The following is a 26658-nucleotide window of genomic DNA, read 5'->3' as shown; positions in this document are numbered from 1 at the left end:
AGGAATCACTCTATACATTAAACCACAAAGCTGCAGAACATGGGAGAAAAGTGGAATTTCCCAGCAGCCAACCATTTCATTTCCAGTCCGCATTCCCATTCTGACATGTGGGTCCATGGTCCCCTTTACTGCCATGATGAGGCCACTCTCATGGTGGAGGAGCAGCACTTCCAATTCCGTCTGCACCTTCAACCTGATGGCATAAACACTGATTACTCCAACTTCCAGTAATTCTTTTTCCCCTCCCACTTCTCTCTTCTTCAATTCCCCACTCGAGCTTCTTACCTTGTCTCCTCACTTGCCTATCACCTCCCCCAGTGTCCTTCCTCCTTCCTTTCTCCCATAGTCCACTTTCCTCTCCTATCAGATTCCTTCCTCGCCAACCCTTTGCCTTTCCTACCCATCACCTCTCAGCTTCTTCCCCCCCCCCAAACTGGATTCACCCATCACTTTCTAGTTTGACCTTCTTTCCCTCCCCCCACCTTCTTATTCTGGCACTTTCTTCCTTCCTTTCTAGTCCTGATGAAGCGTCCCAGCCCAAAATGTCAACTGTTTATTAATTTCCACAGATGCTACCTGACCCTTTGAATTCCTCCAGCATTTTGTGTGTATTGCAGAGGAAATATCTTGTGCCTTGGTCATTTTCCCCTTCTTGGCCAAAGGTGCTGTTTGGTATTTGTGGGAGGTTGCCAGACACATTATGCCCGCACATTTTCTATCTTAAAGCAGTGATAAGTTGATTGAAAAATGAAAGGCACAGAAAAATAAAGGAATTTTCTATTTTCCTCTGCAATGTCATTTTACTGTGACAAGGGGCTTGGACGCAAGCAAAACTCCGAGTAAAGAAATTATGCTTTGACATAATACGATGAAGGCAGAAATCGAGTTACCAAGTTGCTGCTAGAGGGCTCGATGTACTTGCTTGTTGCAAACCTTGCCAGACCTTCGTTATAAATATAAATCCGAAAGGGGTCACAGGATGTGACCAAGACATAGACACGGAGGTCAAATTTGAAACCATCAATGAGGAAAGGCTGTGAATGAAACAACAGAAACTTTATTAAGAGTGTGATTAACAGTGCAAATCTGGTGTCAATCATCCCTACAGCAGATAATAACAGACTTCGCTTAAATGACAGCGAAACTACTTCTGCCCTGCAGAAATAGTAAACAGTAAACAAGAGATTCTACAGATGCTGGAAATCCACAGCAATGCACACAAAATGTAGGAGGAACTCAGCAGGTCAGGCAACACCCATGAAAATCAACAATCGATGTTTCAGGCTGAGATCCTTCTACATTTCTAAAAATGCTACCTGACCTGCTGAGTTTGTCCAGCATTTTGTGTGTGTGTCGCTCTGTTCATTGAGTGTTGTGTCTTGGTCTAGTGGCCAAACTGCATCAGCGGGACAAGGAGAAGAGTAAGCTGGAAAGAAAAGTGATTCCAATTTTGTCCAAAGGAGGAATAATGAACGACCAAATTGAAATAAAATGAATTTTGAATAATTCATTTTTGGAATAGAGACATGAAATTAATATTTGTAATAGGTAGGATCACAGAATCACACAGCACTGTAGGAAGTCATTGGCCCATGGCATTGGTGTCATTAATAGCTCTTGAAATAAACCTGCACACCTTAATCCTCTTTCCTGGCTTCTAATTGTAGAAAACTTCAGCATTATGTTATTTAAAAGGTTTCATTACTAAGTACCGACAGAGGAAAGTTGAGAGTGTGGAGGTTTGTGGGGTGGAAGTGGAAGTAAAATGTTTATTCACTCTTTTACTGACCTACTTTTATGCTATTACTGCAACATGATACCTTGGAGATGTAATGTTGGCAGATCAATCGGTCCCCATGTTTAATCTCCTTTAGATTCCTGGTAATGAAAATCCCCCGGCCCTGACATCCACAGTCTGGTTTACATATATACGTCTTGGGCTTCCTCGTCCTGCAGTAGGCCTGAAAATCGCCAAAACTGTGCAGAATATAAAGAGAATGTACAAAGATCATGTGACAAATATCTAAATATCAATGTAGGTCACAACTAAATGTGATGAGTACTAACCAGGAGGGTCAAACACCAGTTCAGTCAAACAACAATCAGTTCTCCTGAAGTGAATCGTGCAAATCCACCTATATCTCTGACCCATTTACCAGGTGCTCCAAAGAAATTTAACATTGCCCCCAAGAAGAGCCATATTGTGACTGGTTAATTGTCAGCAGGAACAGCTCCCAATACGGTGGTTTACAGTTAATTGGGCCATTGGTTAAATCAGGACAGCCGTTTATCTGGACAAGTCTTAAAGGACATAAACTAGTCAAGAAAATAGTTGGGATTCCTATCATTTATTTGAACACTATGCCGCTTAATAAGAACAGGAGACTGTTGTTGAACAGTTTCTAACCAGCATTTCACATGCATTTGTGTGGATGTTAGACTCTACACCATGCTTAGAGAGAACAGTTTTAAATAGCATCAGTTACATGTGTTTGTGTTCAAAAAGCAATTATCTTTGTCAATGGTAGTTGGCAAGAAATAAGCTGTAAGACAATTCAGAACTGTTTTGCTCACTATGGTTTCAAGCATTCAGGCTTTGAGATGAGAGAAACAGCTGCGAGTTAAAATTAAATGATTTCACTACTTCAACAAATTAAGAACTATGAAGAATTTGAAAGTATCGACAACCGTTTGAATGTTACAATGAAAATAAAGATTTGAAGGATACAATTGATGAAAACATTGTATGAAGGCAGTTCATTATGTGCACTGATTTTGTTCATTTACAGTCAATCACAAGAACACAGCAGCGAATACAGGATGAATTCCTCCGTTGATAATCATTAGGAACTAATACTCAGTTTTACAGTAAGTACTATGATAGTATTGGTAGTGTTCTAATGTGATCTGTATTTAATTTAATACACAATTTGTTACTCTGTTCAATGGTAGTTTGTCTTTTTTATACCTTTTTAACTATTTCCATGAAACTTTGGCTGATTGAGACAACCACTTATGAGGGGTGATTGATAAGTTCGTGGCCTAGGGTAGAAGGAGTCATTTTTAGAAAACCTAGCACATTTATTTTTCCTACATTTACACACTTAGTCCAGTGGTCGTGGAGCATACGGATCCCGTCTTTGTAGAAGTCAGCGTCTTGGACCTCCAGAAGTGGTCCACAGCAAGGGTGATTGATAAGTTCATGGCCTAAAGTAGGCGATGAGGAGAAACTTCAAACATTCTGCATCTTCACTCAAAGAGTTGAACTGCACGTGCATGTAACAAGAGCTGTATAACTCATCTCCTTCTACCTTAGGCCACAAACTTATCAATCATCCCTGCTGTCGACCATCTGGAGGTCCAAGACACTCTCATTACACGCAAATGCAGTTCAACTCTTTGAGTGATAATGCAGAAAGTTTTAAGTTAATAACTCACCTCCTTCTACCTTAGCCCACGAACTTATCATTCACCCCTGCTGTGGATCACTTCTACAAAGAAGGGATCCGTATGCTCCATGACCACTGGACTAATTGTATACATGTAGGAGGGGACTATGTTTTCTAAAATTGACTCCTTCTACCTTGGGCCACAAACTTATTAATCACCCCTCATAATTAAGCTGAGTACCAGTTTCAATGTGTCCCAATTAACTGGAATCCACCGTATTCCTTAAATACCAATACAAGACCTAATGAACCCCTGGGTACTCTCTGTGGTACCTTGAAGAGCACTTGCTTATGTAACAAAAAGGTGAGTGTGCTTCCAATTCTCGATGTCTGTGCAGTGTTGTGAGGCATCCTGAGAAATATGATGAGATGCTGGATAAATACAAGGTCCTTTTGATTAAAAAAATTAGCCACAGATCTTTAACTTTTAGAAGATCACCTACAGCCCATTTAAGATCACTCACTCGGCAGGTAAACACCATGTACGGGGGAAGATGTTATATTCCTTTGGGAAGAGTTTCAGCATCCTGTTCAAATTCCTGGCCAGTAGGTCCTTCCTACAAATCTCACTCATTCCTGGAAAGTGATTAATTTTCTGCAGAAATTAAAATATTTGAAACAGATCAGTGATCGTATCCACCACATAACAGAGAATGAAAAACAAAAGGAATTGAGAGAAGGCTGGGAAGAAATCAGCTATGATCAGAACCCAGACCATATGTATATGACAAATTCTCAGACCATAGGTCAAGGAGAAGGTGGAGGGACACTCTTCACTGTGCTATATCTACACCTCATTAATCTGAAACTAGTTATTACATTTGAAACTCCAGAAAATCTGCAGATGCTGGAAATCCAAAGCAACACACACAAAATTCTGGAGGAACTCAGCAAACCAGGCAGCATCTGTGGAGATGACAATGTTTTGGGCCTAAACCCTTAATGAGGACTGGAAAGGAAGGGGTACGGAATCAGACTAAGAAGGTGGGGGAAGGGTGGAAGAAGTACAAGGTAGTAGGTAAGAGAGGGAAATAGGAATGGGGAATGGTGAAAGACAGGGGGTGGTGTAAGAGGCCAGAGTGGGGAATTGAAGAAGGAAGTGAGAGGGGAAAAAGAATTACTGGAAGTTGGAGAAATCGATGTTCAAGCCATCAGATTGGAGGCTACTCAGACAGAATACAAGGTGTTGCTCCTCCAACCTGAGAGTGGCCTCACCATGGCAGAAGTGGAGGCCATGGACTGACATGTTGGAACGGGAATGGAAAGTGGAATTGAAATAGGTGGCCACTGGGAAATCCTGCTTTTTGTGGTGGATGGGGTGGAGATGTTCAAACAAAGAGTAACCTCCACCACCAAGCACATCTTTCCCTCCCCCCCACTTTCCGCTTTCCACAGGGATCACTCCCTACGCAACTCCCTTGTCCACTCGTCCCTCCCCATTAATCTCCCTCCTGGTACTTATCCTTGCAACCAGAACAAGTGCCACACCTGCCCCTACACCTCCTCCCTCACTACCATTCAGGGCCCCAAACAGTCCCTCCAGGTAAGGCGACACTTCACTTGCGAGTCTTTCGGGGTCATCTACTGTATCCTATTTTCGCAGTGAGATCTGACATAGATTGGGAGACCACTTCATCGAGCACCTTCACTCCATCCACCATAAAAAGTAAGATTTCCTGGTAGCCACCCATTTTAATTCCACTTCCCATTTCCATTCTGACATGTCAGTCCATGGCCTCCTCTATTGCCACAAAGAGGCCACACTCAGGTTGGAGGAGCAACACCTATTTCATTCGGGTAGCTTCCAACCAGATGGCATGAACATCGATTTCTCAAACTTCTGGTAATTGCTCCCTTCTCCTCTCTTTCAACATTCCCCTATTTCAGTTTCCTCTTTCACCTTATCTCCTGACCTGTCCATCAACTCCCTCTGGTTTTCCTCCCCCTTCCCTTTCTTCCATAGTCTTCTACGCTCTCCTATCAGATTCCCTCTCCTCCAGCCCTTTATCTCTTTCACCAATCAACTTCCCAGCTCTTTACTTCACCTCTACCCCTCTCCCGGTTTCACCGATCACCTGCCATTTTATACTTCTTCCTCCCCTCACTCCCTTCCTTTCCAGTCCCAATGAAGGGTCTCAGCCCGAAACCTCAACTGTTTACTCTTTTCCATAGATGCTGGCTGGGCTGCTGAGTTCCCCCAGCAACTTGTGTGTGTTGCTACTACATTTTGTTAGTTTCTTCTTTTTCTCCCCAGTGCACTGACCTGAAATCGCTTCATTTCCATAACTCTCTCATGAGAAACAGATGTGTCAGTCCAGTACAATATCCATTCCTCATCCTCTTCAACCTCCTTCAGTCCATATCGACGAGCTGCACGGCGGACTAGAACACAGAGTGGAGACATAAACCAACCATCGTAATGGAGAGACAGTGAGGCACAGACTACTGGGGAAGGATACAAAGTTGGAAAGAGAATTACAAAAAGTGAAGGAATAATAAAGACAAATGGTTAACAAACTACTCATAAGATTAAAGCATAAAGAAAGGAGGAGACAAGAAGAGAAAATGTCAATAAATCATTTACTAGCTGGTTTAGTAATTCTAAGCAATGTAATTGAATCAGTCATTATCACATTTGGTAAGTCGATTTAACTATTGAAACAGAATACTAACCAAAATGGACATTTAGAAATCAGACTACCAAAACATCTGCAGGTCTGTGTTGAATTTTTACAGAGTACAGCCATAGCAGCCAGCAGGAGACATTAGTTGTAAATTTCTTTATCTGATGATAATCTATGGGGCAGAGAAGGGTGGGTGTGATGGAATTAACTGCAGATTATGATTTCAGCCAAACAGTCCTTGTATTGGACATCAGAAACACCACAAATGGAGTGGGATTCACAAAATAGCTCAAAGTTGAAAAGGCTAATTGACGCACACCATCAAAACTCACATTGTGACATGAGACACAAAAGGTGGAATGATGCTAAAGGGATTGCACCCAAAAATAGTGTCTAGGGAGGGTGAATAAGATTGGAGGGGGAAAACTGGTCTGAGCAAGTCTCCCTGGCCTATTAATCCCTTAATTACATTGGAACTTACCACTTTCATACTTGCAATTGATCAGATTGACACCAATGAACCTGCAAAACAGAAGAGATAGGGAGTGAAAGACAACAGCATTAACCCAGATACCCTAAGCTGTACTAGTCTATGCAATGGAGTGGCCCCAAGCCAGACACATCAGTCCAAGTATTAACCCTGTGATAGACTGCCTGGTTTAAGTTGTGTGTTTGAGTTGAAATGGTTGCTATGAGGGAGTATCACTGAAATATGGTGGAACCTGGGCCTCTGTACCTCCCTTTGCAAGTGGATCCTCGACTGCGTAACCAGAGGATCACAATCTGTGTGGACTAGTAATAACTTCTCCACCTTGCTGACAATCAACGCTGACGTACCACAGGGGTGTGTGCTTAGCCCACTGCTCTACTCTCTCTACACCCATGACTGTGTGGCTAGGCAAAGCTCAAAAGCCATCTATAAATTTGCTGATGATACAACCATTGTTGACAAGAGGGTGTACAAGAGGGAGCGAGATATACCAGTGTGTTGAGTGGTGTTACAATAACAAGCTGGCACTCAACATCAGTAAGACAAAAGAGCTGATTGTGGACTTCAGGAAGGGTAAGGTGAAGGAACACATACCAGTCCACATAGAGGGATCAGAAGTGGAGAGAGTGAGCAATTTCAAGTTCCTGGGTGTCAGGATCTCTGAGGATCTAACCTGGTCCCAACATTATCGATGCAGCTATAAAGAAGACAAGACAGCGGCTATATTTCATCAGGAGTTTGAGGAGATTTTGTTTGTCACCTAAAACACTCGAAAACTTCTACAGATGAACCGTGGAGAGCATTCTGACTGGCTGCATCACTGTCTGGTATGGGGGGTGGGGAGTGTGGTGCTACTGCACAGGATCACAGTAAGCTGCAGAGAGTTGTACGGCAGGAAATCGGTGTGTCGTCGGGGGACTCCGAAGATCTCTGGCTGTGTGCCCAGAAACCAGAGATCTTTGGGCACAGAGCTCAGAAAAAGTGACGCAACGGACTTCTAACATCGTAAACCAGTGAGTTGTTTGTTATGTCTCACCTTTCGCTGTGAAACGGAGACATCTCTTTCTCCCTTATTAGGGAGAGAGAGAGCCTGTGGTATGCTGAATACCAGGTGAACAAGTAGTCTTTGGGGTACTGCAAATCTGTGTCTTTGCTGATGCTTTGCTCACGCTTGGTGGTGGGTGCCAATGCTTTTTTTTGCCGGTGGGGGGAGGGGGATTGTTGCTTGCTGCTGCTTATGCGCGGGAGGGAGGGGAGCTGGGGGGGGGGACTTTGGGGTTCTAACATTTAACTGTCATTCACTCTTTGGGGGCACTCCTCTGTTTTCGTGGATGGTTGTGAAGAAAAAACATTTCAGGATGTATATTGTATACATTTCTCTGACATTAAATGTACCTTTGAAACCTTTGAAAACTCCCCAGTACCCAGGGCATGCCCTCTTCTCATTGTTACCATCAGGAAGGAGGTACAGAAGCCTGAAGGCACACACTCAGCGATTCAGGAACAGCCTCTTCCCCTCTGCCATTTGATTTCTAAATGGACATAGAACCCATGAACACTACCTCACTGCTCTTTTTTTGGTGCTGATTAAGCTTGATATTGAGTCAATGTGAGGTGTGTTCACAAATTTCACTTGTCAGTGTGCAGATCAATGGGGAACATTTAATTGTACTGGTAAAAGCACAAAAGACCTGGTGAAATAATCATAAAAGTTGATTCTGACTATACCTTCGCCTCTTCTTTTTCTTTTTGACTGGATCCTCTTTAACATTGTTCTCTTTGCTTTTCTGTTTGGGCAAGTCGAGCTCCTGTTTGTGAAGATCCTCTCCGTCCCTTGCTTCTTGCTGTTGCATGGCACAGCTCAGCAACTCCTGAGCTGTTGGGCTGTTTCTAATCACATCTACTTTACTTGGAGTGGATTCATTTTCGTCCTCTGACCCCTCAGATGGACTCTCTTCTTCATTTTCTGCTTCCTCCTCAACGGAATCTCCCTCAGAATCACTCCTGCCTCCAGATGCATTCATGGTGACTTTGTAAGAGAGAATAAAAAGACTTACATAAGAATCCTCTGACTTAGATTAATCAGCTAGGTGTACCTTTCATAAGGCATCAGTCCTGATGAAGGGTCTTGGCCTGAAACGTCGGCTGCTTATTCTTTTACATAGACATTACCTGCCCTGCTGAGTTCCTCCCACATCTTGTGTGTGTTATTTTTTATAATAACTCCACCCTGGACGGTCCCAAACCCAGCTGCAAAAGGAGGAGGGTTGGGCATGGGGTCAGCAACCTCATCCCGTAAAAACCCAGTGCTGCAGAAATCCCAACAGGAGATCCAAAGAGCTCTTCCACGGCAGAGGAATGATCTCTATACCTGGGGACAATTTGAAAGACTGGCCCAAGGACAGAGGACTCGGGCAAGTCGCTGTCAGCGGCCTGTGCCCCAGAAGGGGTGATGGGCTAAGAAGAAGAAGATCTTTTATAATGCTGTTTACGTTGTAAATACTTCCTGGTGTTCCTGTATTTTTTCACAGTTATTCTTATATCTAATTTTATTTTTATACAATGCTTTCTTCTCTGTAATTGTTGATTTTTTCAAATTTCAAAGTAAATTTATTATCAAAGTATATATAGATCACCATATAATACCCTGAGATTTATTTTTAAATCCAATTGATATAGCTGTTTGAGCAACAGGCCTTCATCCATAACCAAAGGAGCTCCAATCCTCCCCTACAGATCTGTGCAATGCCCTAGCTTGCATAACAATACCTGAGACCCGACATTTGCACTGCACACCCAGCACACATCCTTCTTATAAGCTGGATGTATCTTCGACACTGGGCTAATTTTCATCCATCAGTCTTGTGACCACATTGTCCTCTGCCTACAAAATGCTATTATTTTAAAATTCTTGACCAAGTTCTCAAATCCTTCCCTATTCCCACCCCCTAAATGATGGAGGAACTCAACAGGTCAGGAAGCACCAATGGAGAGGAATAAACAGTCAAAATTACGGGCTGAGACCCTTCATCAGAACTCAGTCCAAAACATCAACTGCTTATTCCTCTCCATAGATGCTGCCCGACCTGCTGACTGTCTGACATTTTCTGTAACATTCTATTTACATATTTGAACATATGTAATTTGAAGATTCAATCTCTTTATCATCTTCATGCTTCTAACCAGTGTTTACACTGCATTTTATGGTAATCAGATTTAATGTGACCGTGTATGATCGTTTTATCCCCTTCTACCCAATTTAAGACTTTTTTAACGAGGAGACAGCGATTTCCACGTTCAAATATGCATTGATAATGAATATTAAAACCCACAGCAACCTCTTCGAAATTGTTATCGTACAAGAATTAAATCTTTTGGGAGGGTTACTGGTTTATCCCCTGTTTAGCATTTGCAACAAATCAACCCGGTTCAGTAACAGGCCGGTTGCTAGGGCTCCCTGGGCCGCCTTGTCATGGAGCTGAGGCGTGAAACTGGCCTCAGGAATATGCCCGGGGAACCGCAGAGGCCTGCGAGGCAGGCCACCAGCACCGATCTCTGGGTTTAACGGAGAACCGGACAACACTAACCTGACGCACACCCGCCCCACCGACCAGGCCTCACCGCAGCCGCGGCTCCTCTCGTAACCATGACAACCGGACGCTCAGCCTGATTAGTCCACGGGCTTCGCTTTTTCATTGGTGGCCTTGAGCGTGTTATGTTAATTACATACGTAGAGAGATGAAACTCGTTACTATTGGTTGCTGCACAGCAAGTCGCTCTCCATTGGTTCAAGGGACTTCCCTATTGAACACAACCTGACCGGTTCTGGTTTTGATCGGGTCATTTATTGACTACATTTAAAACATAGGATATGCAGAACTAAACATACTGCTCGCAAACATTAACAATTTGCATTACAATGAACTTTTCTAATTGCGTTTACTTGTAAAGATTTATTTCGTGAATGCTGCTTATGTGATGTAAACTGCCGATGATTCCGTTCCAACTAAGTTTTCCATGCATGTGCCAACACATCGCGCTGAAGTGCTGAAGGTATATGGAATATAACAAAGTGGTGTCTGTTACTGAGGGATCGTGCGGAGCACACAAGGTCGCCAGCGTGCAGGATCCTAACTGAACTTTATAGCCCTCTTTGTACAGTATGTGAACTCCTATGTGGGAGTGGTCAACTCTACTGACTACCACTAATCCCCCCCCCCGAAAAAAAGGAAAAATACGTACTCCTCGTCCATAGAACTGCATTCAATTTATAGTCACTGAAATTGAGCGATTCAGTTCACTTTAACCAGAGCACGGAACTTAACAAATTTCACGTCACATGCCGGTGATAATAAACCTGATTCTGATTATGTTCCTTACAGAAACTAAAAAGAATTGCCAGCATTATAACCATCGCTGTCTTTGTTATCCTCCTTTTTCACCATCTTTTAAAGAACAATCTCAGTTTCAGGAACGTTTTCAACATTAGAACTCTTTTTTAAAAATCTAATGGAGGTCAGGGTGGACTGCCTGAACACTCGGGCAAAGAGAGAGGATTATTTTGCCTCTTTAGTCACTTGCCCTAAGCTATTAGGCTATGGAGTATATGTCTGTGGTGGGACAGGTAAATGAGCATATCAGGTGTAGGTTTCTGGACATGTTGGAGTGGATGGGGGACCTGGAACAGGTGTGTCCACCTCAGGTAGGTGGTGCTGGTCACTCTAGTTCTTCCTTTACCTTTCGTGGACTTTGAAGGCACACGAGTACATGCGTGTTCCACCTGATTTCACCTCGTGATGTTCTGACACAAACGATCATGCTGCTGGACTGTTGTTCCTTTGATGGATTGGTCTGAAACCCAGACAGCTTCGCCACTCCCGAGCGGCAACAAAGACTTTGCTCAGTGTCTGAGATCGTGCATGCTCTTTGTTTTCTCACGCCGTTCGTCTCAGATTTTCCCACTTTGTCTAAGTCTGGTGAGTGAGGCTGGGGAAGGGGAGGAAGAAAGGGCAGGCTTGTGCTCAGTCTCCAGCCCGCCACCAGCTCTGATGGACTGTAACATTTCGCAAGAGGTGTAGAGCATTGAGCTGGCAGCGTTTTGTAGGAATCTTCTGCCTTCAGTAGGAGACTTCTAACAGTCTGCACCCTTCTTTCTGCTTCTCCATCTGCCTGTGGGTACTGTGGACTGCTTGTCTGGAGTTTGAACTCATCGTCCTTAGCACAGGCTTCGAATTTTCAGCAGCTGAACAGTGGACCGTTGTCTGACACAAGTGTCTCTGGTATTCCATGGTGAACAAATACGGCTTTCAGGTGCTGTATATCTCCTGCTAACATTGTAGAGGACAGCTTGGACACATCAACATTCCATGAATTGTAATCCACAGTGAGAAGATATTTGTCTCTTTTCAGCTCGAAAATGTCTGTTCCTGCAATTTTCCATGAAAGTCTGTGAATTCTGTGGGAATTCAGCATGAATTTTGTGCAGTTTTCTGCATGCTTCACATTGTTTTACACAATCTCCCAGCTGTGAGCTCAGACCAGGTCACCACATGGATTGCCTTGCTCTTAGACAACATTTTTCAGTGCCTTGATATCCTTGGTGGATTTGACTGATGACGTTAGCTGTGCATAGAAGCAGGAATGACGAGTCTGGAGCCCTTTAGCAGCAAACCATCAAGTATGGTGAGTGTGTCTCTTTGGAGCCAGTAAGGTCTGATTCATGAGCTCCTTTTGGAACAGCTGGCCATCCATGCTCACAGTATTTCATGACCTTGCTGCAGATTTGGTCCTTTTTCAGCTCAGCATGAATTTCATCCAGTTTACTCTGTGATGCAGAAAAGCTTTCACATACTTGAGCTAAGTAGATGTTGGTGTCTTCCATGAGGGCAGAGTCAACTTCCATCCACTGACTTTTGCATGGCATCCTCGACAGTGTCTGGTGTTGGGAAAAATTTGCCAGGGACATGTTCAATATCATAACAGAATTGCATAAACCTCATTCTGAATCTTTGCAGACGTGGAGGTAAGTCATCCAAGTGTTTTGAGCAGAGGAGGCTGACAAGTAGTTTGTGGTCTGTTTCAAATGGGAAATTATCGCCTATCAAGTAGCAGCTGAAGTTTTCACAAGCCCCCAGCATCTCCTTCTCGATTTGGATGTAACACTGTTCAGCAGGACTCGGTGGTCTTGATTCATATGCTACCGGTTTCCATATACCACTGTAGTCTTGCATGAGCACTCCCAAACTCCTGCCAATTTGTCAGCTGAGACCTTGATTGCTTACTTCAGATCAAAGAATGCCAATGTTGGCGGAAAGATAAGCTCTGGTTTAAGTGATGAGAATGACTTCTGTGGTGCATCTCAGATCTAAGAGAAGGTAATGTAGTGGCTTTGTTTTCTCTACCAAATCTGGAATGAACTTTGCCAGCTGGTTTACTCTGCCAAGGAAACTGGGATCTCTGATACATTCATAGGTTGTTCCATGTTTCAAACTCCTGCCATTTTGTCTGAATCTGGTTGCACTCCCTCTGAGGATTGTTTGTGACCTGAGAACTTCACCTCCAACTTTGCAAATTCACATTTCTTTTTGTTCAGGGAGATTCCAGCTTGTTTCAGTTTCTCCAAGGCAGCTTCCACTCTTTTGTCATGTTCTTCACTTGAGCCTCCAAAGATGAGTATATCGTCCATGTGGCAGACCATTCCCTCCAAAATTTGATCATCCTCACCTGAAAGAGTTCAGGGTCCGATGATATGCCATAAAGAAGTCTCTTGAAACATAGGAACATAGAAAATAGGTGCAGGAGTAGGCCATTCGGCCCTTCGAGCCTGCACCGCCATTTATTATGATCATGGCTGATCATCCAACTCAGAACCCTGCACCAGCCTTCCCTCCATACCCCCTGATCCCCGTAGCCATAAGGGCCATGTCTAACTCCCTCTTAAATATAGCCAATGAACTGGCCTCAACTGTTTCCTGTGGCAGAGAATTCCACAGATTCACCACTCTCTGTGTGAAGAAGTTTTTCCTAATCTCAGTCCTAAAAGGCTTCCCTTTTATCCTCAAACTGTGACCCCTCGTTCTGGACTTCCCCAACATCGGGAACAATCTTCCTGCATCTAGCCTGTCCAATCCCTTTAGAATTTTATACATTTCAATCAGATCCCCCCTCAATCTTCTAAATTCCAACGAGTACAAGCCTAGTTCATCCAGTCTTTCTTCATATGAAAGTCCTGCCATCCCAGGAATCAATCTGGTGAACCTTCTTTGTACTCCCTCTATGGCAAGGATGTCTTTCCTCAGATTAGGGGACCAAAACTGCACACAATACTCCAGGTGTGGTCTCACCAAGGCCTTGTACAACTGCAGTAGTACCTCCCTGCTCCTGTACTCGAATCCTCTCGCTATAAATGCCAGCATACCATTTGCCTTATTCACCGCCTGCTGTACCTGCATGCCCACTTTCAATGACTGTTGTATAATGACACCCAGGTCTCGTTGCACCTCCCCTTTTCCTAATCGGCCACCATGCAGATAATAATCTGTTTTCCTATTTTTGCCATCAAAGTGGATAACTTCACATTTATCCACATTAAATTGCATCTGCCATGAATTTGCCCACTCACCCAACCTATCCAAGTCACCCTGCATCCTCTTAGCATCCTCCTCACAGCTAACACTGCCGCCCAGCTTCGTGTCATCCGCAAACTTGGAGATGTTGCATTTAATTCTCTCATCCAAGTCATTAATATATATTGTAAACAACTGGGGTCCCAGCACTGAGCCTTGCGGTACCCCACTAGTCACCGCCTGCCATTCTGAAAAGGTCCCATTTATTCCCACTCTTTGCTTTCTGTCTGCCAACCAATTCTCTATCCACATCAATACTTTACCCCCAATACCGTGTGCTTTAAGTTTGCACACTAATCTCCTGTGTGGGACCTTGTCAAAAGCCTTTTGAAAATCCAAATATACCACATCCACTGGTTCTCCCCTATCCACTCTACTAGTTACATCCTCAAAAAATTCTATGAGATTCGTCAGACATGATTTTCCTTTCACAAATCCATGCTGACTTTGTCCGATGATTTCACCGCTTTCCAAATGTGCTGTTATCACATCTTTGATAATTGACTCCAGCAGTTTCCCCACCACCGACGTTAGGCTAACTGGTCTATAATTCCCCGGTTTCTCTCTCCCTCCTTTTTTAAAAAGTGGGGTTACATTAGCCACCCTCCAATCCTCAGGAACTAGTCCAGAATCTAACGAGTTTTGAAAAATTATCACTAATGCATCCACTATTTCTTGGGCTACTTCCTTAAGCACTCTGGGATGCAGACCATCTGGCCCTAGGGATTTATCTGCCTTTAATCCCTTCAATTTACCTAACACCACTTCCCTACTAACATGTATTTCACTCAGTTCCTCCATCTCACTGGACCCTCTGTCCCCTACTATTTCTGGAAGATTATTTATGTCCTCCTTAGTGAAGACAGAACCAAAGTAATTATTCAATTGGTCTGCCATGTCCTTGCTCCCCATAATCAATTCACCTGTTTCTGTCTGTAGGGGACCTACATTTGTCTTTACCAGTCTTTTCCTTTTTACATATCTATAAAAGCTTTTACAGTCAGTTTTTATGTTCCCTGCCAGCTTTCTCTCATAATCTTTTTTCCCCTTCCTAATTAAGCCCTTTGTCCTCCTCTACTGAACTCTGAATTTCTCCCAGTCCTCAGGTGAGCCACTTTTTCTGGCTAATTTGTACGCTTCTTCTTTGGAATTGATACTATCCCTAATTTCTCTTGTCAGCCACGGGTGCACTACCTTCCTTGACTTATTCTTTTGCCAAACTGGGATGAACAATTGTTGTAGTTCGTCCATGCAATCCTTAAATGCTTGCCATTGCATATCCACCGTCAATCCTTTAAGTGTCATTTGCCAGTCTATCTTAGCTAATTCACGTCTCATACCTTCAAAGTTACCCTTCTTTAAGTTCAGAACCTTTGTTTCTGAATTAACTATGTCACTCTCCATCTTAATGAAGAATTCCACCATATTATGGTCACTCTTACCCAAGGGGCCTCTCACGACAAGATTGCTAATTAACCCTTCCTCATTGCTCAAAACCCAGTCTAAAATAGCCTGCTCTCTAGTTGGTTCAAAAAACCATCCCGCATACATTCCAAGAAATCCTCTTCCTCAGCACCTTTACCAATTTGGTTCACCCAATCTACATGTAGATTGAAGTCACCCATTATAACTGCTGTTCCTTTATTGCACACATTTCTAATTTCCTGTTTAATACCATCTCCAACCTCACTACTACTGTTAGGTGGTCTGTACACAACTCCCACCAGCGTTTTCTGCCCCTTAGTGTTATGCAGCTCTACCCATATCGATTCCACATCTTCCCAGCTTATTTCCTTCCTTTCTATTGCGTTAATCTCCTCTTTAACCAGCAACGCCACCCCACCTCCTTTTCTTTCATGTCTATCCCTCCTGAATATTGAATATCCCTGAACGTTGAGCTCCCATCCCTGGTCACCCTGGAGCCATGTCTCTGTGATCCCAACTATATCATAATCATTAATAACAATCTGCACTTTCAATTCTCCAAGGCAGAGATGGCTTCCATATGGTGTTATAAAGATTGTGAACTTCTGTGACTCAGGAGCTAAATGGTTCTGCCAGAACCCTGAGTTCGCATCTAGTTTGGAGAAGAACTTTGCTCCACCCAGCATACCCAGTGTGTGCTCAACAGAGAGCAGAATAAACTTCTCCCAACTCACTGGATTATTCACTTTTGTTAGATCAACACAGATCCTCACCGTGCCATCTGGTTTGGGAACAGGAACAACACCCACACACCAATCAATAGGTTATGGGTAAGATTATGTGTGGTTGTGGTTGTGCCTCTGTGTGTGTGCATCACTTAGAGAGATTGTACACTCAGTGGCCACTTCATTAGCTCCCTCCTGCACCCACAGAACTGTCACTCATTGGATGTTTTTATTTTTTGCATCATTCTCTGCAAACTCTAGAGACAGTTGTGCATGAAAATCCCAGGCAATCAGCACTTTCTGAGATTCAAACCACCCCATCTGGCACCAATGATCATTCAAAAAGTAATGAAAAGTTAATTTTATTATCACAGTACATACATGTCACCATACACAACCCTGAAATTCATTTTCCTGTGGGCATACTCAGCAAATCTATAGAATAGTAACAACAGATCAACCGAGTGCAGAAGACAACAAAATGTGTAAATACAAATATTGATAAATAGCAATAAATAATGAGACTATGAGGTAACCGGATAAAGAGTCCTTAAAGTGAGACCATTGGTTATGGGAACAACTCAGTGGATGGGCAACTGAGTGTAGCTATCCCCTTTTGTTCAAGAGATTGATGTTGTTGGATGGTAACTGTGCTTGAAACTGGTGGTGCGAGTTATAAGGCTGCTGTACCTACTACCTGATGGCAGCAGTGAGAAAACAGCACGACCTGGGTGGTGGGGATCTCTAATGGTGCTGCTTTACTACAACGGTGTTTCATGTGAGGGCCTTACCTATGATGTACTGGGCCGAATCCACTACCTTTTGTAGGATTTTCCATTCAAAGGCATTGGTGCTTCCACACCAGGCTGTGATGCAGCCAGTCAATACACATCTATAAAAGTTTGTCAAAGTATTTGATGTCATGTCAAATCTCCGCAGACTCTCGAGGGGTAGAGGTGATGCCGTGCTTTCTTCACCATTGCCCTCACATGTCGGGTCCAAGACAGATCCCCTGAAATAGTAACACCCAGGATGTAAAGTTACTGACCCTCTCCATCTCTGATCCTCCAGTGAGTACAGGCTCATGGACGTCTGGTTTCCCTCTGCTGAAGTCTACAATCAGTTCCTTGGTCTTGCTGACACTGAGTGAGAAGTTGTTGTTAGGGCACCACTCAGACAAATTTTCAATCTCCCACCTGTATGATGATTCATCTCCACCTTTGATTCGGCCCACAACAGTGTTGTCATCACCAACCTTGAATATGACTTTGGAGCAGTGCTTAGCCACAGCCATAAGTGTAAAGTGAGAAAAGTTGGGGACTAAGCACACAGCCCTGGGGTGCACCTGTACTGATGGCCTCCGAGAAGGAAGTGTTTTTGCCAATCCGAACTGACTGGGGTCTGCAAATAGGAAAATTGAGGATCCCATGGCACAAGGAGGTATTGAGGCCAAGGTCTTGGAACTTATTGATTAGTTTTGAGGGGATGAAGGTATTAAATGCTGAGCTGTAACCGATAAAGAGCATTTGGTCTACAGCACCAGTTCGAGGATCACCATGTTCTGTTCAATACTGAGGGAGAGCCCAACCTGGGCAGCTTGATGGTATTGGTCCATGGCACAAAAACAGTTTGGAAACCCCTGCGCTAGAGAGAGTGTGGGATGGAGTTTTTCAGCTCCGAGAAGAGCCCGACTAGGTTACAGTTGTTTTCCTTGTAGCAGAGGGGCTGAGGGGGGAGAACTAACAGAGTTTATAAAATGAGAGAAGAAGGGTGAGGATATCAATAACAGGGAGCATAAGTTTAAGGTTAGAAGGAGTTTTAAGAGGGATCTGAAGGGGAAGTTTATTTTCCACGGAGTAAATGAAAGATAGTCACTGCGTTTCAGGGACAGTCAGACAGACATTTCAAAGCAGGTGTAGAGGGCTGGCACACACATGGAGGGCCGAAGGTCCGTTTCTGCCCCACACAACCCCAACAGGCACTGGAATGGTTTGAATTCCCGCTGGGAGAGTGCGCAGGCGCTGTCCTGGGCGACCTGGAAACCATGGAAACAGGAGGCGTGGCGATGACGTCGCGGGCTGGCGGCAGGCTGCGAGCCCGGTCCGGGATCCGTTCTGATGGGAGAGCAAGAGCAGGAAAGACCGAGGCCTGAGCCGGAGCCCGAGCCCGACTTCGTCTACACGGAGCGAGACCTGATGCGGAGCGGCATCCGCTGGGATGGAGCGCGGCCCGACTCCCGCTTCGACGAGGCGCTGCGCTTGGCCTGGGAGCGGAGGATGCGAGCCGGCTGCTTCCGTTACCGGCTGTGGGAGCCCGAGCTGCCGGTGCGGGAGCTGCCGGGGAGGTGCCGCCTGCTGGCGCAGCTCAACGTCCGGCGGGCCACCGAGCGCCGCAAGCCTCAGGAGATCCTCAGCGTGCGGCAGCCCTTCGACCCGCAGCGCTTCAACTTCAGCCGCGTCCCACGCCGGGAGCTCCTCTTCCGCCTGCGCCCGAGCCCGAGCCCCGAGGCCGGCGGTGCCGAGGCCCTGTTGATAATCAACGTCAGCCCCCTGGCCTACGGCCACGTCCTGCTGCTGCCCGAGCCCGAGCTGCTGCGGCCGCAGGCCCTGACTCGAGCCGCGGTGCTCCGGGCCCTCGAGCTGGTCTTCCTGAGCTCCGAGCCCGCCTTCCGGGTCGGCTTCAACAGCCTGGGCGCCTTCGCCTCCGTCAACCACCTGCACCTGCACGGCTTCTACCTGCCGCACCGGCTGCAGGTGGAGTCCGTGCCCACCGAGCCGCTGGGCGAGGCCGGCGTCGGGGCCCGGCTCCACCGGCTCTGCGGCCACTACACCCGGGGGCTGGCGCTCTACTCGGGCGGCCGAGCCCGCGACCGCGCCGAGGTGGCGGACACGCTGCTGGCCGTCAGCGACCTGCTGCTGCGCCGCTCGCTCGCCCACAACCTGCTGGTGAGCCGCGGCTGCCCGCTGGGGCCGGGGCCGGGGCCGGGGCCCGGGCCCGGGCCCGAGAGCCGGGACGGCGTGCGGCTCATCGTGTGGCCGCGCACTCCCTGCTTCGGTGCCAAGGACGAGTCGGCCTTCAACGTGGCCGTCTGCGAGCTGGCCGGCTTCCTGCCCGTCAAGACGGCCCGGCACTTCGAGAGCCTGACCGAGGAGTCGGCGCTGCGGGCCATCGGCGAGGAGCAGCTGCCCGCCGAGCACTTCTCACGGCTGTGCGCCGAGATAGCGGCGCTGCCGCTGCCCTGAACCCACAGTGCACCCAGTGCGGCTGCTTCCCGTTATCCTGTCACCCCTCACCCCTCCCGGTACCCCCGGCCACGGCCCCTCTGCCTCCCAGCAAAAGGGGAACAGAACGAGGCCACTCGGCCCGTCTAATCCTGTCCTACGGCATGGGGCGGTTAGCGTGGCGTTATTACACTTCGGGACTTTGGGGTTCAGTCCTGGCGTCCTCTGTAAGACGTTTGTACGTCTTTTCTATCCATGTGCATGTGGGTTTCCTCTGTGGGCCCTGGTTTCTTCCCACAGTTCAAAGTCATAGGTTAATTGGTCATTGTAAATTGTCCCGTGATTAGGCTAGGGTTAAATTGGTGGGTTGATGCACTACTTGAAAGGCTAGAAGTGCCCAAACCATGCTGTATCTCTAAAGTCACCGATGAATCTATCCACTTTCCTATCACCACCCCCACATTCCTCAGGAAAAACTCTTCCCCTGCTAGTCTCACCTACCCCAAACAGTCAGAGTGGTGGTTGTGACTTGCAAGGTTGCTGGAGAAATTCAGCAGATCAGGTAGCATCTATGGAGGGAAATGGGTAGTCAATGTTTCAGGTCGAGACCCTTTGTCGGGACTCTCTTGTTCATTTCCTTCCACAGATGCTGACTGACCAGCTGAGTTCCTCCTGCTCTTTGCTCCATATTTCCACTATCAGCCATCTCCTGTGTTTCCCGGGTGGTTGGCATGCCTGCTCTCCCGCTGCTGGAATAGAACATAAAACAGTGCATGTTGTGCTGATGTTTTAACCCTCTGCACAATTAACTTAACCCTTCCCTCCCATGGTCCTCCATTTTGCTTTCATCCATGTGCCTACCTAACAGTTCCTTAAATTTCCCTAATATATTAGCCCCTACCCCCACCTCGTCATTCCACACACCTCCCACTTCATGTGTGTTTTATAAAGAAAACTTTGACCTTTCCTCCGCTCACCTTAAAAGGATGTGCTCTGGTATTGGCTGCTGCTTCCTTGGGGGAAAGCATTGGCTGCCCTCTCTACTTCCGGTCCACTGCTGATCTTGGAATGAAGCCGACTGGACCTGGGTCACTGCTGACAATCGGGAATTTCCGGATGAAAATACTTCTCTGGCTGTAAATTGGAAATAATATCAACATCGGGACAGCTAAAGCTCAGCAGAGAGACAGGAAACATTATCTCCAGGGTTACTGCAAGACAAACACACAGGCTGGACCATCCTGTGTGGAGATGTGTAAATGAGTTATTTATATCAATCAACCTTTGAGCTTGAAGTCGGGGCCTTAACGTGGCTCTGGGTGCCTCAGTTTGAACTGCTCTAGGAACTAAAAGAGTTGGTGAGCTGATGCTGGAATTGACGGAAGCACCCTGAGGTTCCAGTCCAGCAGGTTACCTTTGGGCCTCTGTGGAGCAGGCTGGCTCAGTGTCGGACCGGAAACCTCTGGCCGCCTGCGTTTTCCGAGATCTCATGAGTTTGACATTGGGTTGATGTTGAGGCATTTGGACTGCTACCCACGGAAATACTTGAATGATATGGTAACATGGAAGCAACTCTGTTGGAGGAAATTCACCTCCTGTTGGCTGCTGCACGCCTTTGTTTGCAAATAGACTACCTAGAAATACTCAATGGGTCAGGCTGCTTCTGTGGTAAGAGAAACCGGCTGTGCTTCAGGCGGGAAGGCTTTTTTTTTGTTGCAAGGATGAAGTCTGAGCTGAGCATTTTTGGAATTTTCTGATTTTTGTTTTAGACTTTGGACACCTTCAGTTCTTTTACACCCAATTGTTCAAAGCTGGTATATCAGCTAGGGAACCAGGTACCTACAAATGAAGACTGTTTCTAACAATCTGTATGAGGACTGTGTTTGACAATTTAAGAGCTGCGGATGCTGGAAACATGGAAGAAATATGGACAGTGCTGCAGGTATTCAGCAGGTCAGGCAGCATCTGCAGAGAGACACTTAGTGTTTCATGTCAATGACACATCGCCAAATTAATACAATAATACATAGAACAGAGCCCTTCGGCCCACAGTGTTTGTGCTGACCTCGATGCCAATTTAAACTCCACATATGATCTATCATTTACGTGTCTGTATGTGAATTCACGTGCCTTTTAAGTGTTTCTGTTTTAACCTCTTCCACCACCTCCCCTGACCTGACAGTGTACCTATCCCTCTCTGTGTAAAATAAACTTCCCTCATACATCTGTGTCAAACACTCCCACTCACCGTAAAGCTATGCTCGTTAGTATTTACCGTTCCTACTTTGGGAACAAGACCTTAAGACATGGGAGCAGAATTAGGCCATTCAAACACTCTTCCTCTCACCGTGAAGTTATGTTCTCTAGTACTTACTGTTCCTGCTTTGGGAATAAGACCATAAGGCACAGGAGCAGAATTAGGCCATTCAATCTACTGAGTCGCTTTCATCATGGCCGATTCATTTTTTCCCCTCAAAATCCCATTCTCCTTGTAACCTTTGACGTCTTGAGTACTTATAAACCTCTGCTTTAAATATACCCAATAACTTGACCTTCATGGATCTCCATCTGCAGAATCACCACCCTGTTGCTAAAAAAATGTATCATCGTCTCTGTTCTAAAGGACATTCCTTTATTCTGATGCTGTGCCCTCTGGTCCTAGACTCCCCACTATTGTAAACATCCTGTCCGTGCTCATTCTATCCGAGCTTTTCGATATTGGATGGGTTTCAATGAGATTCTCTTTCCCTGGCCCCCACAGTGAGTACAGGCCTAGAGCCATCAAACGATTGTTGTATGTTAACCATTTTATTCCCAGTATTGTCTTCAAAAACCACCTCTGAACCCTCTCTAACACCATCACGTCCTTCCTTGGATTTGGGGCCCAAAACATCTCTCAATATTCCAGATATGGAGGTTCTGACTATCTACCCTATCTATGGTTCTCATTATTTTATCCACTTCTGTCAGTTCACCATCAGCTTCTGGTGTTCCAGAGTAAACAAAGTTTGTCCAACCTTTGCAGCTAATACTCCCTAATCCGGCTGACACCTCTTCCAGAGCCTCCACGTCCTTCCTGTAATGTGCTGCACACAATATACTTGAATTTCTAAATGAACAGAACTTGACATCTTTCCTGCAGGTAGGTGACCAGAACTTAACATTTGAAAAGCTCAGCAATCCATCTGAACTGTTACGCAATTCAGTAAATGACTGGTTTGTTTCTTGTGATGGTTGTCTGAAGCCAGGACCGTGGGGAATTTTGCATGGTCTTCCTGCCTGGGGACAGTGGCTACCTCACATTCTCTACTGTTGCATGAGCCCTGACTGTCCCAGTACACGTTCCAGCCAATTCAATACTTTGGAAGTATAGTCACTGGGGGCCATGCATTACAACTAAGTCCCATCAGTAATGTGTATTAAAGGAAATAAATATTGGCAGTATTTACATCCACAAGGGAAAGATGTGGCCTTGGTATACTGTAATGTCATTCCAAAATAAAAACTTACTGAGCCAACAAAACCGCAAATTCAGATTATATTAATCATTGTCACCATAAAACCCTGAGATTCATTTTCTTGCAGGTATTTGCAGTAGAATAAAGTACAATAGAATCAATGAAAACTACGCATAAGCAAAGACTGATAAATAACCACTGTGCAAAAGCAGAAAACAATGATAAATAAATAAAATTGAGAACATGAGTTGTAGTCATTGAAAGTGAGTTTTTGTGTTGTGGAATCCGTTCAGAATTGAGGTGAGTGAAGTTTTAAACATTTCTATTTTTATTGAAATATTTTTATATATCGAGACATAAGGTTTGGAGCCACACTGCCCAACAGTCCCCTAATCTAACACTACCCTGGTCATGAGGTAATTTCCAGTGATCAATTAACTGATATGTCTTTATGTGGGAGGAAACCCACAGGGTAGACGTACAAACTGCTTACAGGCAGTGGCAGGAATTGAACCTGGGTCACTTGTACTGAAAAGCATTGTGTTAACAACTACACTACCAAAGATTACCATCAGGGAGAAGGTATGAGAGAGTGAAGGCACACACTCTGTGTTTTAGGAACAACGAAATTTTTCCGTGTCCGTGAACACGACGTCACTATTTCGCTCTCTTTTTGAATTAGTTTTCAAAAAAATATTTTTACTGTATGTATTTCACTGTACTGTCAAGCAAAACAGCAAATGTCATGTCAGTGATAAAGCTAATTCTGAGGTTTACCAGGTGTTGCCTGAATTGAAGGGTAAGAGCTGTAATGAGAAGATGAACAAACCATATAGCAGGGTTCACAACCTGGGGTTCATGGACCCCTCGGTTAATTGTAGGGGTTCATGGCATAAAACAGTTTGGGAACCCCTACCCCAGGGCACTGGGGCTGACAGACCTGCTAGAGATAATTAAAATAACGAGAGGTATAGATAGGGTAGGCAGACAGAATCTTTTCCCCAGGGTAGACATGTCAAAAACAAGCTAGGGAAGGGAAATTTAAAGGCGACGTGAGGGGCAAGGTTTTTTTGTGCAGGATGGATTACTGAGGTAACGAGCAGCAGAAGCAGACAGTTTGGTGAAATTTAAGTCACAAGAATGTGAAGACTGGGGGAGTGTGGATGATGTATAGGAGGACACTGTATAAATTGGCACAGCCTCGTGGACCAAATGGCTGGCCTATTCTATGACAATTTTCACCGCTGAGGTGTATATATTTCGTCAACATGTTATGTAAAGGCTTAGATTTCTGCAGCGCCTTTCATGGTGAAATGAGGCCCCAACGCACCGTACATTTTAAATACAATGCCATCTCCCGATAGCTGGTGGCGCTGTTTCTATGTACAGTGTTCTCGTTAGAAAATCTACCTGGAACTTGTCAAGTCAATTTTTTTTTGGTTCTCCACAACTGGACCAAAATGCACCATATTTCGTAATGCCTAATGCCTTCCCACGGGGCAGGATGAGGGTTGGCAGTTTAGGGAATAGCCGCACACGTTAAACCTCTTTGGTCCCTGCGTATTTAATATCAACTCATCAAAAAGGCTGGATCCGTCCTTGGATACCGGCCGGACTCTTCTGAGTTAGTGGTGGAGAGGAGGTCACTAAGCAAACTTACCTGTTATGGACAATCTGGCACATCCTCTCCATGACCGACTGAATAAGCAGTGGAGCATCTTTCAAACAGGCTCATTCAGCTCTGCTGCCACAGGGATCGTTACAGAAAATCCTTCCTACCAAATGCAAGAACATACATCACAGTGCAATAGTCTCTGTTTTATTACTTCATACATTATAATTGCACATTGGTAAATTATAGTGTATATTATTATTCTGTAATGTATTATTAAGTCTCCACACTGTTAAATGTGTTTTTAAATGTTGCTGTTGTAATGAAGGAATTTCTCACTCGGGTCAATAAAGTGCTTATTATATTAAGGAAGAACGGGGACTTGGTGTACAAAGCCAGTCCAAGGATCCCTGAGGGTATGAAATATTTACCTTCATTAGCCGGGGATAGACTGCTACAGCAGGGAAGTTATAGTACAACTTTCTCAAACATCAGACCACAGTCGGAGCATTGTGTGCAGTTCTGGTCACCACACTATCGGAAGGATGTGGTTGCGCGGGACAGGGAACACTCGGGTCGAGTATGATGTTCTTTTGCTGGGTCCTCTCGTGGCTGTTCAGCCCGGTCGGGACCGACAGAACCGGGATGCGAGGATGCATTCATTCCCTTAATGGAGAAGGGCTCTGCGTGGTCGCGGACAGACCAGGGGCATAGAATGCAACTTGACCGAGGACGGTTTCCTGTGTCAACATCTTCCGCCAGCTCCACCGTTGAATCGCTGTCTGGAACCTCCCCTTTGACTCTGTCTCCGTGGGTGACCCCATCCCCCGGGTGACCTTATCTCCCCAGGTGACTCTATCTCCCCGAGTGACCCTGTCTCCCCGGGTGACCCTATCTCCTCCGGGTGACTCTATCTCCCCGGGTGACCCTATCTCCCAGAGTGACCCTATCTCCCTGAGTGACCCCATCCCCACGGGTGACCTTATCTCCCCGGGTGACTCTATCCCCCCTGGTAACTCTATCTCCCCCGGGTGACTCTCTCTCCCCGGGTGACTCTCTCTCCCTGAGTGACTCTATCTCCCCGGGTGAATGTATCTGCCCAGGTGAATCTGTCTCCCTGGGTGATTCTACCAGGAGCTAGGCGCCAGATCTCTGGAACTCACAAACCTCTTCACCAGACAAGGTGCCGATCCTCGGGTAGGGCCGGAATGTAGTGAGGAGGGGAACGTGTCCGCTGCCCGGAGGGAACAGAGAGCTGGGATTCCTTTTCCCTGGAGCACAGGAGGAACAATTATAAAAACAAGTGTAGATAGTGGAAATCTGAAACAAACATCAAACAGAATTCAGTGCGATATGGAAAGTTAATATTTTGGGTTGGCGAACCTTCATCTCTAGGAGAATCTGATTGAAATGGTAAAGAATTGTGAGGTACAGTATGTAGATCGAGAAAGTGGTCAGATTCCGTTGAGAGCTGCCTAAAATTAGAAAGTATATTAGGAGGTCGCTTCGTCGAGCCACCCCGCTCCATCCGCCACAAAAAGTGGGACTTCCCGGTGGCTACCCATTTTTTATTCTACTTCGCATTCCCATTCCCATTCCGACATGTCGGTCCATGGCGTCCTTTACTGTCACGATGAGGCCACACGCAGGTTGGAAGAGCAACATCTTATATTCTGCCTGGGCAGACTCCAGCCTGAACTCCGATTTCTCAAACTTCCGGTAGTTGCTCCCCATCGCCCATCCTTCCCCTTCCCCCTTCCCCCTTCCCCATTCACCATTCACCATTCCCCAGTCCCCATTCCTGATTCCTGTTTCCCTCTCTCACCTCATCTCCTTACCCTGGTGCTCCTCCCCTTCCCTCTCTTCCATGGTCTTCTACCCTCTCCTCCTCCAGCCCTGTATCTCTTTCACCAAGCAACCTCCCAGCTGGTTACTTCACCCCTCCCCCTTCCCCGGTTTCACCGATCACCTACCGCCTTGTACCCCACCCCACCCCATCTTCCTACTCCGACTTCTCCCCCTCTTTCCC

At 45.7% G+C, this 26658-nt stretch overlaps 2 protein-coding genes across 4 annotated transcripts in view; one reads left to right on the top strand and one right to left on the bottom strand.

Annotated features, from left to right (window-relative positions):
- LOC140211927 (tubulin polyglutamylase ttll6-like) overlaps positions 1 to 25890 on the bottom strand; it is a 73979-nt gene extending 48089 nt beyond the window's left edge. For 2 of the 3 annotated variants that reach the window (XM_072282152.1, XM_072282151.1), the window contains exons 1-7: positions 10151 to 10259; positions 8292 to 8592; positions 6555 to 6595; positions 5713 to 5831; positions 3914 to 4044; positions 1821 to 1977; positions 891 to 1034 (exon numbers count right to left, since the gene is read on the bottom strand). In XM_072282152.1, coding sequence (XP_072138253.1) covers positions 891 to 1034; positions 1821 to 1977; positions 3914 to 4044; positions 5713 to 5831; positions 6555 to 6595; positions 8292 to 8592; positions 10151 to 10259 — 1002 coding nt within the window. Of the gene's footprint in view, positions 1 to 890; positions 1035 to 1820; positions 1978 to 3913; positions 4045 to 5712; positions 5832 to 6554; positions 6596 to 8291; positions 8593 to 10150; positions 10260 to 20536; positions 20694 to 24677; positions 24793 to 25796 lie in introns of those variants that run through there. The other variant, XM_072282153.1, reaches the window with a different exon arrangement.
- Positions 18401 to 19673, top strand: gdpgp1 (GDP-D-glucose phosphorylase 1). Its single transcript, XM_072282154.1, has one exon. The coding sequence runs from the start codon at positions 18456 to 18458 to the stop codon at positions 19578 to 19580; it is 1125 nt and encodes a 374-aa protein (XP_072138255.1). The 5' UTR covers positions 18401 to 18455; the 3' UTR covers positions 19581 to 19673.
- Positions 25891 to 26658: the final 768 nt, after the last annotated feature.

Source organism: Mobula birostris, chromosome 18, assembly GCF_030028105.1.
Source record: "Mobula birostris isolate sMobBir1 chromosome 18, sMobBir1.hap1, whole genome shotgun sequence".
NCBI lineage: Eukaryota > Metazoa > Chordata > Chondrichthyes > Myliobatiformes > Myliobatidae > Mobula > Mobula birostris.
Note: the sequence above shows the minus strand (reverse complement) of the source record. Positions and strands in the feature narration are given on the sequence as shown.

Bases quoted from the DNA above. Each gene is read 5' to 3' on its own strand.
- gdpgp1 (XM_072282154.1), top strand. From the start codon at position 18,456: ATGGGAGAGCAAGAGCAGGAAAGACCGAGGCCTGAGCCGGAGCCCGAG.